Source organism: Mchenga conophoros, linkage group LG2, assembly GCF_057382185.1.
Source record: "Mchenga conophoros isolate Kocher_MC1m ecotype Shallow Benthic linkage group LG2, M_conophoros_male_GT1.1, whole genome shotgun sequence".
In the NCBI taxonomy this organism is placed as follows: Eukaryota; Metazoa; Chordata; class Actinopteri; order Cichliformes; family Cichlidae; genus Mchenga; species Mchenga conophoros.
The window spans coordinates 37318832-37337623 of record NC_140527.1 but is presented as its reverse complement, the minus strand read 5'-3'; the positions used below and the strand labels follow the sequence as shown (position 1 = coordinate 37337623).

Below are 18792 nucleotides of genomic sequence, written 5' to 3'. Positions count from 1 at the left end.
AGAAAACAAAGAAACAAACAAAAAAGTAGTAACTTAAAAAGCACAATTAGTCTTTGTGCTAGAGGAATGCATTTAATTTCAAAGATGAGACCCTAAATGGAGTGCCTAAACTGCAATTTGAGTATTCAGAAAGACTCAAGATTTTATTTATTTATTGACATTTGATGATAAACCACATTTCATTTTATACCTCTACAGTAAACACATTAAATCCTACATGTGAATATGACAGTCATTGGTTTAGCTACGGCTTTTTTCTGCTGCTTTTGCTTTTTAAGAGTCTCTCTGAAGGCCCACAAGTAAAACTGACATCCGTATTGTCTTGTAGCCTCCAGTGAGACAGCCCACAAACATCTTTCCTTGTATTCCTTTTAAAAGTGACCAGCAGTACAGGTGCACGTCCTAAAATCTCCAACTATTTCAGCTTCTTTAAGTGTACTCGCTGGGCTTGGTCCAGTGCAGCATTGAACTGGTGGAGGTAATAGAGACCACAGGGACATCAGTAATCCTACCAGTTGTCCAAGGAACAGACTTAGTTTCAAATCTCTATTCTTCGTCCCCCTCATAGTCATACAAGCTGAGCTTCAGCGTCGTCTCCTGAATGCTAAAGTTTTGACTGCGTGACAGGGTCTTAAAGAGACGGCAGGTGCAGTCATTTGGACCATCAGCTAGTGCCTTCCCACCAGCGCCCAAGCGTGTTGGGTCACAACAAAGTGCTTTGGCATAACCAGAGAAAGGTTTCTCAGAACTGATTGGATGTCAGGCTCAATCCATTCACTGCCCCCAGGAGCATGTCTCCATGACCAATTTAAGAGAAAGAGTTGGAGCCTTCCCACACTCCCCTGCCTGTGAGAGAGGCCAATAGTCATTTGTAGATGTGTGCAGATTAACTACACGTGTTAAAAGGCGACACCAAGCCCCAGGTGATTAACGGTGCTCAGAGTTACTGATTCTTTTTCTCAGGGTTTGTTGTTGTTTTTGTTTTGTTTTGTTTTTAAATTGTATGTAGTTGATGGTAATGTTTTACTGTGTGTTTTGAACGGCACCATCATTTCTCCTCCCTGCATAAATATCCTCAGTATATTAGATGAATTATTGACTGTGCTAAACTATGTGGATGCTTCCAGTTTGGATAAGAGTTTAGGTAAATCAAACTGACACCATCTGTCTCTGGATTCATAACATCTTTTGTACTCTTAAATAGATCCTAGATATACCCCCAAATTACAACAATAGTACACTACCAGTTAAGTATGTAATTATATATAAATATGTATAATCTTGTTATTCCTGCTTTAACTGACAAAAACTTACAATTTTTATGGGAAATATACACCATTTGCAAAGTCCAGGGCACTAAGGGAGATCTGTCTTGTCTCAATTGGAAGAGGAGGTGTTTTTCTCCCTGGGCTCTGCTCCAGGCCCAGCTGCATACCTTCCACCGTGGGCTTAGCCTCTCCCTGCATACTGAAAACATCACTGGCCATAGGTCAAAGCGTCACTCTGCAGGACTCATCCTGCATTCTGTACACACACCTTTTATTTAGACATCTCGGATAATCAGAACCAGATGCTTTCAGATAGTAGAGCCGGTAACTCGAGAGAACTATTGTGAGCTTGAAAACTCATATCGTCATTTATGACTCAGGGTGCGCATACATATTTTCTGGAAGTGTGTTTTGACACAGTGGTGTGCTCACACTAATATTTAACACCCTATCCACAGTTACCATCATCATAATCATTATTAGCCACTTCCCCCTCTCCCTGTTATCATTAGGCATGATGATGATTGCATGGTTGAGAGCTACATCTACATCTCTCTCTCCCACCCAACTGCAGCTTCATTCTCATGGCTAACCTTGAGCTGAAGAGTCTTTCTAAAATAAAATCATCTTCAACGTTTTAGTTATGTCAAGGTTAGAACCTAGCAAAGGAAAAAGGTGCTTGAATTTGTTCTCTTGTTGCTAAGAGATCTGGTTTTCCCAATCCACAGGGAACAATTGGTCTAATAAAAAAGAGTAAAGATGTATATTCATGCAAATGTCACGTGTTAATTGCAGTGTGAGTATTCTGTTTTAACAAGGCTGAGTTTGAATGGGGGGGGGATGGGGCTTTTTTGGCGTTTTCATGGTCCAAAAGTGTGTACTCGGGGGGGTTGGTATTCACACAGTGGTTTGACTTTGGCTTTGAGAGTGAGACATCTGTGAGCCTTTGTGTATTAGAGAAACTTAGTCATGGATTTCATTGGTCATATGTTAAGTTTAATTCTTGAGTGTGTGCTCTGTTTTTTTTTTCTGTTTTCTCTAATTAGACGCTGAAAAGTCTTTACCCTCTCATAAGACATTTAACTGGGCTCCTGCTCATTATAATTTACTCCACAATTGATAAGACAGCAAGCATGAATTGGTGCTACCTTCACTGTATCCATGCCATTCACCCCACCAAAATGTTTTACAGAGTGATTGTTTTAAACAGAGATGCTGAACATGAAAGGAATTTGCTGGCTACTTCGCGATCTGTGTACACACCACGCCTCTGTGGAATTGTTTTTTCTGTGACTGAGGCCAGTGACTTTTCCTCAGAATGCATCTCCTTTAGACAAACTGGCAGCTCTCCAGTAGCTCAATCCTCAGTGTGAGTCCCTGAGATGGAGGACAGGGCACATGTTTGCAGGCAGATTGCACATTTGAAGGAATAAATTGCTTTGTAGAGGACCAGACTCCACATTGCCTGTTCCACTCTGTGTTCTTTTGCCTTTAAATATGTTTGTCGAAGACCTGTCATCTGCAGTTTTCTGTTATTTCTTTTCAAGGCCCGCTTATTTTCTGGTGACTGGTGCTGGGGCTCAGCCGGATGGTCTGTGTCCGGAAGTGAACATGTGGTAGTGTTTAGCTTTGTAATGCCCTGGGTTTTATGGACGTCTTGAGGGAGATATTGCATGGAAGGCACCCAGGATAGTGTTTCTGGGCCAGCAAACAGACTGGATATCCAAGTGTTGGAGAACTCTTGTTATCACAGAGTTTCCCAAGGGTATACCTCAGTCCAAGGCCCACAGAGAAGGCTTAACATGGAAGCCAAGTCATCTTTAATAGGCCAAGTCGTTTTTTTTCCTGCTCAAACATTCACGTATTTTGTTCGTTAAAACCTCTATCAATTTGGTGACTCCTTTTGGCATGGAGCAAGCTTTAACTCCCCCTCAGTTAATGTAATGTGTTACAATTACAGTCACCAGAGGATTCTCTTCATGTGGTTCTGCTGGCGCCAGCAGAATTTCCATGTGTTTTGTTTAAACATGATTTCAAAACATTTCCTCCCCGACAGTCTTCTCAAATCTTTTCAGCCTTGCAAGTTAAGATGTAACAACAAATCCATGTGAATTAAAACTACTTTTCACTGGTACATTTTCCATACTAAACTTACACAACCCATGTCATGTCAAAAGCATTTGACCCTGTTGTTTGCCTTGGAGAAGAATACGGCCCAAGAATAAGCTTCCTGAAAGTTGAGCTTTAGATAGTACAGTAGGGTGCAAATTTCAATAAACGTTTCTTCCTTCTTTCATGAACTGAGTACTCTCGATGAAAAATGTATTCCTCACCCAGACCATCGCCCAATTTTACCAAATAGCAATAATTACATGATTATATTAGCTTTTAATTAGAATTCTGTTATCACTACGTGTTCATCTGACTGCCTGACACAGAAATAATGCATCTATGTGATAGGACTCCATTGTACACAGAAGCGAGGGAACCAACAAGCTGCCAAGAAACCTCCAACATTGTTCCCGCCACAAATGGTGCTTCGCTGCATGATTGCTTGAAAGATTCCATTAACAAATATAACTGTGTGCATGAAAGATGTCATTGTTGTGAAAGTATTACATTTTAGCCACTGGGCAAGTAATAAAACACGTCTAAATATTGACACAGGGTTTGATCAGCTGCTGTGGCCCTACACGTTAAGCTTTCTTGGCAGAAAAGGAGTCACACACATTCCCAAAGTTGGATTTTGGTGGAAATAAAAAGTAAAACTTTTGTCAAAATGTAACTTTGTCTCAAGCCATGTGGAGTTTGGAATATTTAGTAACTATCTGACAGCTCCTGTGTTTTGAACACATGTACAGAACTTCTTTATTGTTGCGGCCAACCATCTGGTTATATGCCACCTATAGTCATCCTCCCCACACACCTGGGACTCCAACTAGTGTGGCAGCTTGAATGTGTGCAAGCCCTCCAGGGCCCATCAGTCCACATGCAGTGCCCAGAGGAAACATGTGACATGTGGCATAATTGAGTCAGCCAGCAAATACTGTTGCAGAAATCAGCCTAGTGATGCCACTACTCAGTGCCCAGTGGGAGAGCTCTGAGCCGTATAGATGGTTTTAGAAAAAAAAATATGCCTGTTTCATATTATAGAGGGCACTGTTTTTATGTTTAATTTGATATAGCACAAGGCTCTTGGGACTAGGGTAAAGACAGCTAAGGCACTGACCAAAATGGCCGGGATCTCCTTGTTGAGAATTTGAGGTACTGAAATGAGAGATTCAAGAGGCCGTGTGGAAAATGTGGAGGTTGAAAAGAACACTTTGGTGCCAAAAAGCAGCCTCCTCATGGCTCAGTTTGCTCTCTGTCTATGGGGCATTGTTTCCTCGTATTTTCATTTATTTATTTATTTCCTCCTCCTCAGATCCTTTATTCGTGCCACATAGGAAATGAAGGATGATTTCTTTGTTGGTTACTGGCCCTGCACTGTATATTGGATTTGTTGTTTTTTAACTCATTAATATTTTTTTTTGCGTCTGTTTTCTTTGAGGAATTCAGACGTTCTGGCATGACATAAGAGAGAGAGATAGATAGATATTAGTAATTATTTTTAGTTACTAGTACACAGTGTACAGTAGTACAGTAAAATAAAAATAATTTCATTATTTAATTACTTTGTAGAACAGTCATTTATTACTTTTGGCTTTTTCAGTAGTGCTATTGCGTTCTTCCTAATTACTTGTAATTGTTAATAAAGGTACCTTCCTGGCAAAGATTAAACTAAAACACTATCCATTAAAATATTGAAATAAAGTGGGATTTTCTCTTATGACATTAACTTAACTGCAAGTATGTATGAGGGTTGTGCCTTGTGTAAAACACTTAAAACACAGCCACTAATGAATTGGCTAACATCCTCTTCCTAAATGCATTTATGAATTCTCAAGTCCCACGTCTCACCCTTTCTGTTGGCATGTGCACACTCGTGTATTATATTGCAAGTTAAAGTGCTGTGTCCTACAGCCTCCTGAAGGATCACGCTATTATTTTTGACAGAAAATCAAACCATAATACTTTGTGTAGCATTTGTATTATAGGTACAGCGTTTTACCAGTAGTAAACAACTGCATCCCAAATGTCATGTGCGTCCTTGAAAGCACTTGAGTTAGGCAGGTGCCTTTAGCATTCCTTCTTCTGGCTGCCCAGGAGATGTTGCTTCTTTGAGTCTTTCTTCAAATATGCAAGCCTGCGCTGAGGGAGCAGATTGTTTGTTCTAGATTTCCTGGGAGACTCCCACCTTGGGCTTAAACTGAGCAGTTGTGATGATTAGCAACAAAGTGTGCTGCCTCTCATAAACCACTGGGGGAGAGCGAAGGATCTAAGGAATCTTCTTTCTCATGTTGCTGCATTTTTATTCTGAAGTCTCTCCTGTACTGTAATTACAGTTTAACAGATTTAGGTGGACACAGGTGTTAAAGTTGTCTGACAGTGCACCTGAATTCCACCACAGAGGCTTGTTTTGTATGAATAAAGTAGAATTACGTTCAGTATTAGCAAATTCTCTGTGAAATCTCACAGCCAACTAAGTTATTAGGTACTGGTCTTATTATTTTGGACTTTTTGGACATTTGATAATTGTGATAGTGCTGTCTACCGTTATGCTATTTTTCCCCAGCTTCAATAACATAGTTGAGACAAACATTAACCTCCTAAGGCCCGAACTCTTCCACGGCAGCATTTTTAATTTCTCTTTGATATTTGGGCATATTGGGGCCCGATGAATGTAAAAACAAAGAATTACCAGATTTTTTCTTTTTATCTTATTTTTGTTTTTAAGAAAAATCAGAGCCACAAATGAGGATATTCATTTAAAATGTTGATAGAACAGTAGCAGCATAATGTCCTCGTAAGTGGATCTCAGGCCCTTGTAGAGCAAAATTGAGTATTTTAGTCTAATTAACCCAAAATGTGATGTCCACATATGTGGACGCAGGTCCCAGGAGGTTAAAATGCTTTGATCATGAGCAGATTTCTTCTTTCTGAAACACATCTGAGCATTTAAAGTCCAGCAGGTGATAAATTCATAAAAATAATTCATCATGACATTTAAAGAGTTTAGTTTGCCAAACAAAGTAGAAAAAAGGAGTAGCATGTGTATGATTCTGTCCCCTGCAGGCTCATGTTTTTAGACAAATTGGGTGTTACTGCAGTACTGTTATTGTGGTGTTTCCCCAGTGTGCAGACTCAATAATCTGTCCATTATGAAAACATAGGGTCTCTTCATTCTTAGACAAATTCGTCTATTGTGTTCAGTCACAGACTTAATACTATTTTTTGGGATTTGTGGGGGCTAACACAATTATCTTCCTGGCTCTAGGAAGTTAACAGGCAGGGCCTAAGGGAAGGAGCGGTGCTTATCAACCATCTACCCACTGTCACAATGACAAAAGTGTTGGCACATGCAAATGAAGATAGGAAAGTTGTCTGCAAGACTTTCCTCTGATGCTGCAGATGATTATATTGCCTATTATGTAGTTCCACTTTTATGTTTAAGGTTGCTAACATCAATCAGTTCTGCCTATCACCAACCTTATATGACATATGTTAAGGACTGCAGAAAGCAATGCATTCAAATCAGTTCCACTGTAGAGTTTCCATGTATTGCTGCTTATGTGTATAAAATGGCAAAACCATGCACATTTGTGAACATTTTTACCTATTGAAGGTTTATTTATTTAATGTAACACATTTAGAATCGGTGTGACTGTTTCGTATATCTTCAGTCATTTATTTTAGGTTTTCACATTAAGTGTAGAATACATCACAGGCTGATCAGTTAGATTACCTGCCAAATGTTTCAGCAGTAGCTGATTAGCTTTTGCCTTTTGTCTAGAGAAAAAAGATGCAGGACCAAAATACTACTTTCCGGGTACTGAAGCAATGGTTTTTAATTGGTTTATGCCATCTGTTGGCATCTAACGCATGTTGTCCTGTACGCTTACTTTTAATATGCATTGAGATTCTAATGTATGTAAATTAATTCTTTTTCTATGTTTTGAGAAATGGTGGAAAAATGTTGTTTAATGTCATTCAATTCTTGCTTTTATATAATGGTGATTGCAGTTAGCTTCAAAATTGAGCTTAATAGTATGCTCTTGTCCCCAAAATGAGTATTTCTTATGTTATGTATCTATATATCTACGTATGTAATATTTCTTTTTTTTTATTGCAGCAAGAAAAGACCTGAAGGATGAAAATGAAGAAAAAGTGCCACAATTTAAGAAAAAGGCAAAAGAGCTTCGTATCTTGGATGCCAAGACTGCACAGAATCTTTGTAAGTAGATGCAGTTATTTGTCCTACAGAAATGAACCATAACCATAACTGAATGTTCTTCCTCAGTAAGGATGGTGTTTTGTTGAGTTTTTTTAATTGGTATGTAGTGTTTTATTTGCGTCCAAGCCTTTTGATTTGTAAAGCACATTTTTGTTAGAACTGAATACTGAAATTACATGTAGGTGTTTAAAATCACTTGTGGCCGCGAGTAGCCTGTTTACCTAGTACAGGTGTATTAAGTCACCTTCCAGGCTTCTTCTTATTTTGCTCTTCAGTTAACATGCAAATGATCTAGAAAAAACAGACAGAACTCCTACTCCTTCTTCTTAAATAGTGTGTATGCTTGTTAGCATATCTGCCTGTCTGAAAGATTTGGTATAATATAGCTCGCAGTCCACTCATTTGTTTACATGTGTCTTTTACACTGTTGTTATTTAAGCAGAAAGGGTGAGAATTGTAAACAAGTGATGACATATTCCATAAATAGAGATGTGATAAATTACTTAAATTTGCTAAATATTGAGCACAAGTTTGAAACACAGAAGCCTGTTTGCTGCATTTGTATGATTCTGTCATTGCACGTCATTGCATCCTTGTATGGGCTGTGACAATGTTGATATGATAGGTGTCACTGCCATCTTTTATTATATAACAAGCAGATGGGCTTTGAATTTGACAGGAGGCAAAAATAAGAGTGTAGAAAACCTCACCTTCAGGAAGGAAATGGGTTGGAAGCATGTTGTTGTACTTAGTTATGCAGCTCTCCTGAGCCGCGTTGACACATACTACAGCATCATAGATCATATTCTGTGCGTGCCTCTGAGTTCCCTTTACAGTTTTGATGTTTAGTAGTTTTGAAGGTCCGGTGACTGAGATATGTAGGTAGTTGTAATGTAAATACCATGTTATGTATTGTGGTATAGCAATCATGCGGACCAAAGTCTGATCATTTGAACTTATATTAAGCTTAATGTTGGCTTTTGACTTTAGGGTCAGCCCAAATTAGAGAAATTAACTCTTTGATTATTTGAATGTACATATGAACCTTGTTTAAGAATCATGAAAAGCTGAAAGCTAGTAAATTCAAATTTCAATGAAAAACTAACATATGTTCTTTAACATTTCATATTGCAAATATTTTAAATACAAGAGAGAAGTTGACCAAAGTTAAATTACTACTTAATGTTTAAGAAAATTGTTCATTACAGTGGCCTGCTATTGTACTGAATGTATACATCACACCTTGCAATAATGGTCTTAAGACTTAAATGGTGTTGCATAGACATTTTTTGGGGGGGTTGCAGTTAATGTATAGAAGCTTTGACATAGTGTAGCCCTAAAATCTTAAACTATATATATATATATATATATATATGTATATATGTATATACTCTCTCTTCAAAGTTCTTTTCAACTTTTCCTTACAGTACTTGTCATCTATCGGTCTTGTGCCGGTATTTAGCCTTAGATGGATATATATATATATATATATATATATATATATATATATATATATATATATATATATTAGGGGTGCAACGATACACAAAATTCACGGTTCGGTTCGATACTTTGGTGTCACGGTTCGGTATTTTTTCGATACAAAAAAATGTTCATGAATATATATTTTAACTCAAAACTACAGTTTTTAGATTTAATGTTGCTGAAACAACAAAATAATAAAAAAAAAAAGGTAAATGGTAAATGGACTGGTTCTTATATAGCGCTTTTCTACTCTTCTGAGCACTCAAAGTGCTTTATATAAATCTATCTGATCGAGAAATCACTCATCTTTGGAAAAGAGAGTTTATTACAGAGAATATGCTGGCCTGAAACTGAATTTAATAAACTCATAAAGGCAACGTAAACAGATTTTTAAAAATAAGGCTTACACTTAGTTAGCTTACTAATAATAATTACAGTAGCTTGTCAAGACAATGTACTACAGTTCATATGAATTTTAATCTTATTCAGTATGTCAGGTGCTTCAAGAGTAGTAAATCTCCTACTCAATATACTTCCCCAACTGGAACAAAAAAGTACTCGGCACAATGCTTTTCTCTCTTTTATCACTTTTCTCTGCCGCTGGTTTTTTTTTTTTTAACACAGCTTGTGCACAATGTAGCAGCTGTATAAAGAGAATTAATAAATGGAAAACCGACATAAAATGTATGCTTAATTTAAAATTAGCAAATAAAGCTGGATTACACGGGCAAGAAAATATTAAAATATAAAAAAATATAAAAAATATATATTTTATATATAATGTTTAAGAATTCATGTATTAAAACGGGATGATATATGTACCAACTGGTTTCTCAGTGAAGAGTTCCTGCAGTTCTGCTTAGAACTAGAAACCATTGAAAACCAATTGTTTCCACAAAAATAATTAATGCACAAACAGCATTTCAGAAAGTAAACTTGCAGGGCAGCATGCCACCTGTTTTCACTTCCATTGGAGATATTTAGGTTTTGTCAGAGTCTGGTGTGCTATATTCACTACTTTTTTTTACTATACATGCAATTTTAACATCTTCATGTGCACTTTGTCTCTATTCTTGCTGGAGAAGAGAGTTGAGAGATTTAAGTCCAGAGGGACACTTAGAGGTGGGGTCTGCCTCAGTGAGAGAGTGTTGTGAGAGGAGATACAAACCCTGCGTTCTTGTATTTCCTGAAAGGGAAAAAGGACTGAAAAAAACTCAGCATAGAGCTACGATACTTAATAAATTTATTAGACCACCTTTCATAAAAACCAAGAAAACACAGATATTTAAAAAATCTGTCAAAAATGAGTTTAAAGCTAAAAATCATATTGTTACTTATTAGACAAACAGAATTCATGTTTATATTGCTCAAATTAATTCATCGAGCATAACGTTCAACTATTCAAACTATTTTTTTCTTTTCAGGAAAATAAATAACTTCAATTTGACGCCTTAATAAAAAAATAATGATGTGTATTTCCCTTTTTTTATATTTTTTTGAAAAACAGTACATTTCCCTCGGGATGAATAAAGTATTCTGATTCTGATTCTGATTTGAAAATTCATGGATAACAACAGTAATTATATCACAGCATTAAAAATGTCATGTCGATTAAAGTGCTTCCACATGCTGGCGGATTAACCGTTACAGAAACATAAAATGATTTTGATAATTACCAATGCTATTCATTTAGAGCAGCTATGCCATAAACCGTACATTGCGTGGTCTACTACATTTGCTGTTGTATCTCTATAGATGTAGTATCACTTATAGTATCGCTTTCTATCCCTTTTCAACAGTACAGAAAATGGAACATAAGAATCAGATGTTTGATTCCCGTATCAGTAATGCAGTAATGCAAAGCTCCTTTGTATACAAACTAAAACGAAAAATACACCTCAGTGCACCTGGAAAAACACATACATACTAATCCTCATGGGGGAATGTGCAGGTGCAATTTTCTGCTAAATTGTGCACCAAAACGGCATTGTGCTGCTGAATCTCATCAACACACCTACACCTACACCATCACAGGAAATAAGAACCAGGTGCAAGCTGATAGCACCAAATGTTGGATTTTCCGCCTGGAACTTTTTTTTTTGCCTTCCCATCTACGTTTCCCTCACTTTGAATCTCCAATGTGTCCTAGTATCCAATACATATGACCTATGAAGGGCGACTCTTAAGAGAACTCAGTACTGAATATCCAGCTGTAGGTCTATTGAAGAGGCAATACAAAGCAAAGACAATGTGCTTTATATGACAAAAAATGTTGAGCTGAGGAAAGGTAGGTATATTATGTAGTGAAACCAGAAAATGATGCTAGATGTTATGGGACTAAAGCTCTACAACACTATATCGTAAATCAAAGTGATAGCAACGGCGTGTTATGCTTTGACTGACTTAAACGCAGTAAATACTCTGTATATTAAGTAGCAGTAGACTATGAAGAGCTGAAAAAAGGACGCACTCCTTCTCTGTTGCACGTCACATACAGACATCAGGTCCCAGTGCTTCAGTAGTTAAGCAGCTGTTGAGTGACTCTCCTCCAACTCATTACCAAACCTCCATGTGTGACTTCCACCTGGATACACCATCAGCTCCACTTTTCAATGTAGCCACCCCACCTGGAGTGTGAAACAGCCATGAGGCTTTGCCCTGAGGCAAATTCACTGGGCACCTTTGTATCCACCCTTACAAAAGCATGTAGCTGTTCACATGACACAAACACTCCTACAGCTAATTAAAAATATTCTCATTATTAGTATTGTTATTATTACCTGTCACTCTTTTACGTGTTGTTGTTAAATCTTGATTTTTCTTTCCTGTCCAGCTTTTGTGACACAGACTATCCAGTCGAAAGGCTTAAAATGCATTAGTTTTTCCAAGTGGAAAGTTAGGTCTGTGGTCATTTTGTGCTGAAATGTCTCTTTGAAGCCTGCAGTCTAATAAAAAAGGGAGAGGAAATGACTCTTTTCTGTCTACATCACAACAGCAATTTTCTTGGGCTCGTTCCGCCTGCCTTATGAAGAGATCCGGGACATTGTGCTCCAGGTAGACGAGGAGAGACTGAGTGAATCACTCATCCAGGTAAGACTGATACTCAGTGTGGTGCGTAAGTACCCCCCTTCCCCCCATTTTTCCTTTCTTTTTTACCCTTCTCTGTTACTTTGCAGTTTCTAAAAAATGTGTGAACTTTGTGTGTGTGGAGACCTGGTGTGGTCTCTTTTTTTTTTTTTTTTTTTGCACAAGTCAGTCGTCTCATTTTCATGTGGACCATAGAGACCCACCCTTTATCCTATTACAATGGATGGAGAAGGTGAAGGCTTGGCAAAGTCTCCTCAACTCCACCCCCATCTCGTCTTGTCTTTGTTTTAAACCGTGATTAATGAGCTTTCTAAAGGCTACTTGTTTTTTTCTATTTTATTTTTCACTGTCTCAAAAAAAAACCATTAATTGAAAACAAGGTGGATGCACTTGAGGTGAAGATGCATCACTGTGCAGCCTGAGCCTCAATCTGCACTAACATTTCTTGCACTGTCCTTGTGAGTAAAGCAGCATGTTGGCTTTTATTACTGTTTTATTTCTGCAGTAGGAGGTGTGTACCCTAGGGGTGAGTAGCAAATAGAACATTTGATTTCAGTATAATCTTGGCAGTGATACACTGCTTTCTGTGCATGAGTGTGTACAGAAGTCTTTCCCCCCCCCCCCTTTTCTTTACTTGACAACCAGGAGTGGACATTGTTGAAGTGGCTGCTGATTTCAAGCTTAGGTCCAGAGAAAGGGGGAAAAGTTCCCACTAGCTCGAAGGGTGTCCTGTGGTGTCTGGCATTGGGACAGTTGATCTATTGGGTCCTGTGGTTGTGAGGTGGGCTTCTTTGGATTGCGTTTGCTCTGACACATCCTGTAGATGCTCAGTCAGATCAGTGTCATGTGTTCCTCAAGTCATTCCTGGCCAATGAGCTGGATCACACTGCTTTTGTGTTAAAGTTCTAGTGTGGTCTCAGAATGCAGCTGTGGTGTGGAGGTGGGTGATTACTTGGTTTGCACCAATGTTTAGTAAGGGAGCACATGTGCCAACATAACGCCCACATAATTCCCAGGAAAAAACTTCCCCAGTATAGCTGTGCAAAGTAACAATGTGATTAATGTTATTCAATTCACTTGAAAGTGGTCTTAATGTTGCTTCTGGTTGGTATATTGTATATACCAGTATATATCCTTTACCACCAAAACTTGCACAATTTGTACATCAACTAATGTAAATCCTGCAAAATCAACCCTTAAACTGACTAGGTGAAAGTACAGCCATAGGGTGTGTATGAGAGGACACACATCCCTCCTCTTTGGGGCGGAAAGTACTAACACATTGCCAGTACACACAGCACCACATATGATGTGATGAACAAATCGTGGCTGAATGTAGCAAAAATACACCAATGAGAAATGTCTCAGGGTTAGTCATATGTAGCTTTTTCAGCATTCAAACAGCTAGAAAGAGGTTTTTTATTGTCCCCATTTACTTTCTCCATTTTACTCTTTATTCAATGTGAAGCAGGACAGTGGGGTTTCTAACAAAAAGGCTCAACGGGGCTTAGGAGAATGAGCGTATGACTCAGTAAGAGCATCTGAAAACCAAGCTAATGTCATGAAATCTAGGGGGAGCCAGGGTGACCAACCGGGTTAACTTATTGGTACAGAAGGGGCACACATCTGGCATGTATGTCACTGCTGGTTAAATAATGGTCTGCATGGTCTGAAGTAGAAAGTTCAGGCGGAACAGTTTGGATAGCATCCCAGTTATTAACAATTCTTTCTTCTGTTAATTCACCTGCTGTTATGCTAATGTTATATAATGTCTCTTTTGAATTTGCTTTGAATTAATTAAATTATGATTCTCTTACATTAGAGGTTTACTAGCCTTTATATATGGTGTATAAATAGAATTTGAGTGGGTGACAATGCATACATATTCTATTATTGTGGAATATAAGCTTTTAACTAAATCCAATGCAATTGTTTAATGCATGGATATAACACTGATGCATTCTCATTTTATGAGAATGAAGTTCATTTTAAATATTAAGGTTGAGGTATTAAAAATCAGTTTGAACCCACAGACAGCTCAAAGCGCATGTCATGTAGTGGTTAAAATGTGAAGCTCGAGGACTTATTAAACTGTGTTTGACTGAAAGCACGATTTGCTGCAAATGGTACATTGCAATAATGTTTGGCAAGAGAGGGAAGCAAAACAAATGCGTAAATTTTTATTTACATGAAAATGTTGCTAATTGTATACTTAGATAACCATCCTACTGAAATATGAATGAGGTGATTATAAAGCAAAAGCGTGCAGAAATGAGCTCGCAAATTAAACGAGGCAGCAAGCAACACATGCCCAACAAATACAATTATAGCTATAGTTGAAACTGTGCAGAGGCGCTGAAGGGAAGCAAAAAGACTCCCTGCTGGGTGACACAGTCCTGAGTGTGGGCTCCATCTGCACAGTGCTTATCCACATTCATTATGCTGATTAATCATTCCTCACCACCCACTTTCAGCCACACGCCAATCACCATTTATCTTTTGGACAGATGCACACACATAAAATAAAGCAAGGACGCTTTCAAAAGTAAATGAGTAACAACAACAAGAACAACAATAAAAACATTATTAGTAAACTTTCTTCATCGTATTCTTCATCTTCACCTTCTGCTTCTTGCTCTTCTTAGCAAAAGTGTACATGCTATTGGTTTTACACCAGTCATTTACTGTTACTGAACTACAATCAAAATGTGCAATGGAAATTTTTAGTGTTTTTTTTTTCATTCAAAAATTGCCACGTTGAAAAATTCATTTGGCAATTAGACAAAGAGTGCCTGTATTTGTGGTGAAGAAGAGGAGACATGAATAATTCCTCCTTTTTAACTGGCTGTGCAGTTTTCGTTATGAAACGAAAATAACCAAGTTCAAATGTCTGTTCAACAATTGGAATCAACCAGATAAGTTTAAAGAATGGTGAAAATGGAAAGAATCAGGGAAGCAAGAGGTGTTCATAATCCATCTAAAACCCTGTAACTCAATCTTATTACCTTCCTTCTCAGTCGACATGTCTAATGTAATGATTTGTCAGCAGAATGTGGCAGTACGCTGGCCTTGAAGTACCCCTACAATGTGTCACCCTGGCAGAGCGGATAGATAGGAGTTGATTGGCTCTCCTTATTCTGCATTAGGGCCCATCAACGCCTCGGAGATGATATACACATCCCTGAATGTTAGCAGACAGTCCTGGATCTCCCCATTCATCCATGCCCCACACGAATGCTTGCACCCTTATTTTCATCTCCATGCACCCAGCATGCAAACATAAGTACGGCACATGCAAATGGATAGACGGTGTCAGTTATCCCCTCTGTTTTCTAGTCCCTGTAAAACTGCATTATGCATCATCTAACCAATAAATGTGTGCACAGTCCTCAAACACACACACACACACACACACACATTTGCATTCTGTCATGCCCTCTTTCTTTGTCTGTGCTCTTTGTTTGACTACAATAGACATAGTGCTGGTGGTCATTTTGTAAATCAGGTCAGCTTCATCAAATTTTAAAAGACAGAGTCACCACACTACCATATAGATTATAACAGTGTGGACAATGACAAACAACAATACCAGTTGGCTCAGTGAAAGCAGGTTGAGTCTCAGAAAGCATTGCAAAGGTCTGCTTTTAAAAGAGCTGACATCCTGACAAAGCTATTCATTGCTTTTATTGGTGGCAGGAGAAGCAGCAAGGGAAGGGTCCTGTAGACCTTTTTTGTGTGTGAAAGAGTCAGGCACATGTGGGCTTCAGGGCCAGGTTCTATTGTGTTTGCATTTAGTTTTGGCACTGCAAGACTACGAGACCTAAGCAGCACTCTGGCTAAGAACACATCTTCCACACTTGCATTATTTCAATCATTTTTGTGGATATGTGCCCATGAGCCTACTGTTACTGATTTAAACTGTTGCCTTTGGTGTTTTTATCTGTCCAAAAGTACCCAACAGCCTCTTTGCCCCAGAGGGGGGAAGGCTTAACTGGCATAATGATGGTATTTGGTCCCATGCCCTTACGGTTCATGCCAAAGGAACACAAGGAGGCCAAACAATGCCCAGATTATTAATAAGCACTTGTAAACTTGAATAGTTTATAGTGCAATCAACTGGTACACATGCAGGGAGTTATTAGCTCATAACCTTTCTCTGTTAGAGTAGTTGTCACTGGAGAATTGCAAAAGAAGTTAAAGTTGCTGACAATGTTGCCATTATTGTATTAAACAGGGTTTGCATTCTCAAAGAGAAACTGTGTCCAACGGCTTATTTAAATTATTTTTTACTTACAGTAGGACGGATTAAGAGGTGTTGGTTTTTAGGAATTTAGATTAATGCTTAGCAAGGATACTCTCCAAGCACTCTCTCAGCTCGTTCTTTTGTCTTGCCACTTTTTTCCTTATTATTCTTGTACAATGTTTCTGCTGGACTACCTTGCATTCCCTCATTGCTTAATTGGCACATCTTGGGAAATAGTTCTTTGCGATTACAGTTTATAAATTCTTAAGCTGTCTACAATGCATGTATACCCTCTTCTAATGCTCCCCCGGGCAAATATAAGCTTTTTTAGGTCTAATCAGCTTTTCTCCTTCCATCAAGCAAAAACAGCCCGTGGTTCTTCATGCTGTATACATAGTTGGAGATCACAGCCCTTGTGATGTCCAATTATGCTCCATTTCTAATTTAACCATTTCATATTAAAGCGCATCACTACATTGACCTCAGTAGGTGAGAGCAAACATGTAATCATAAAGACTATATTTAAATTAGGCAATTTTAGTCTGGGAATTCATAAATGCAATATGCAATATATGCAGTATTTTGCATCATCATCCTTTGTCTTTTAATAGATATCAGGTCGATTGCTGCAGTTATTTTTGAGAACTTGCCTCCACTTTGCATCCTGGGTATTTCAGTTTCTTCTCTTTCTTTAGCCAATCCAACTCGCTAAATGAAGTTAAAAGAGGGCATATGTAGGGGCTTAATCATGCTGCAGCATCAATCTTGGATTCACCAAATTATAAATAAAAGTCTTAAAATTCAGATAATTATTTCTCTCTCTCTATTTTACCCCATCTGCATTGAGAATTAAACTTTAGGCTTCTGGAGAGCAGCTCTTTTCTCGGTCTCTACTAAGAACACACCACGTGATCTAGCTTTTTGAAATGGGGGAGTCATCACTAAATGTTTTAGTACGCCCAGTTTTTGGTGCGTGTGGTAAGCTAACTCTCGTCAGCGGATGATATGGCCCTAGGGGCTTGTTTTGCAGAATATCAGAGTGGCTCCTTAATGTTTAATGTCTGCCAATGTATTTTATATTACCCCATCTTCTTTTCAAAAGGAAAGGCTAATGACTAACACTGCACCGCTGCTATTCATTTGTAATTAGTATTGCCCTATGTTGTGTGCAAATGCACTAGTAAAAATATCAAAGAATTGCATAATAGTGGCCATTAGCTTGCATTTAAACTTAGCATATCCTAATTGAGTCAGTGTATGCATATCACTTTTATTACTCATTGGTTGACATACCAGCGCTTTTAGGTAAATAGTGGGACATTTCTTTATTCCTTTTTATGCTTTTTATATAAGCAGAAAATTGTTACATACATTGCACTCAACTCCTGATTTAGTGCAGAAAAAATGAAAATGATACAATGCTGCAATATCAACAGGAACAGACCAATAGCCTGTATGTATTACACCTTCTTTTTCAAGTACAGCACTTATTTAAATAAATATTTCCCCAGTCTGACCTATTCTGACCCTGCTGTGATATCCTGTACATGAAAACAGGAAAAGCAGTCTCCGCTATCAGTTTATAGCATTTCTTTAGTCCCTGTTTTGCTCATTGCATTGTAGGTTTTTGAAAATATGTTTTCATTTTCAAAGTGAAAGCAAAGTGTCTAACAGCCCTAAGATAACAGCAGATATCCTGACTTCATGTTTCCTTTGATGGCTTTTTTCTTTTTTTTGGGATCTTCTATGCCTTACTTCTCTGGGGAAAGAAATGTGCTGATGTGTAACATGTATACGTAGAAATTTAAATAATTTAGGGCTCTTAATATTTTTCTGATTCTCAAAGAGTGATGATTATGTGGCTGTCATTTCATCAATATCAGTTCACATTATCAGTGAAGACAATTTAAAGTGGCAGGCTGAATAATCGGTCGCTAACGTGGCTAATAAATGCTGCATAAAAATGATGATTACTTCAGTTCAATCAGCTATGTGAACACAAATGGATAATTGATGCTTCACAAATACGATATACCTTTCACATAAATGTAATATTTACTTTGAAGCTCAATTTATATGTAAAGCTAATGATAATAATAAAGGTTCTTCACTGGCAATGGCAATTTTAAAGGCGTATCAACTTACTGCATCATATACAGTCCTAATACACACTGACTAGTTGGTCTCCCAGTAAACACAAGTGTTGTCAGCTTTTGGCTTTTCACTACATCCCTTCACTTCGCCATGGCAACAACCTTTCCACCAGGTCTCACAGGAGTCTTCGGAACTAGCCTTGCTTGTTATTATTGTTTATCTCTCTTGTCAATCACCCAGATCACCACCATGCTCATCCATATGCATGGCCCTATGCAGTT

The 18792-nt window shown here is 38.1% G+C and overlaps 1 protein-coding gene across 5 annotated transcripts in view; it reads left to right on the top strand.

Moving 5' to 3' along the window:
- Positions 1-18792, top strand: part of diaph2 (diaphanous-related formin 2) — a 378094-nt gene that overhangs the window by 201173 nt on the left and 158129 nt on the right. For all 5 annotated transcript variants that reach the window (XM_085244737.1, XM_085244745.1, XM_085244766.1 and 2 more), the window contains 2 exons: positions 7501-7602; positions 12083-12177. In XM_085244737.1, coding sequence (XP_085100863.1) covers positions 7501-7602; positions 12083-12177 — 197 coding nt within the window. The remainder of the gene's footprint in view (positions 1-7500; positions 7603-12082; positions 12178-18792) is intronic.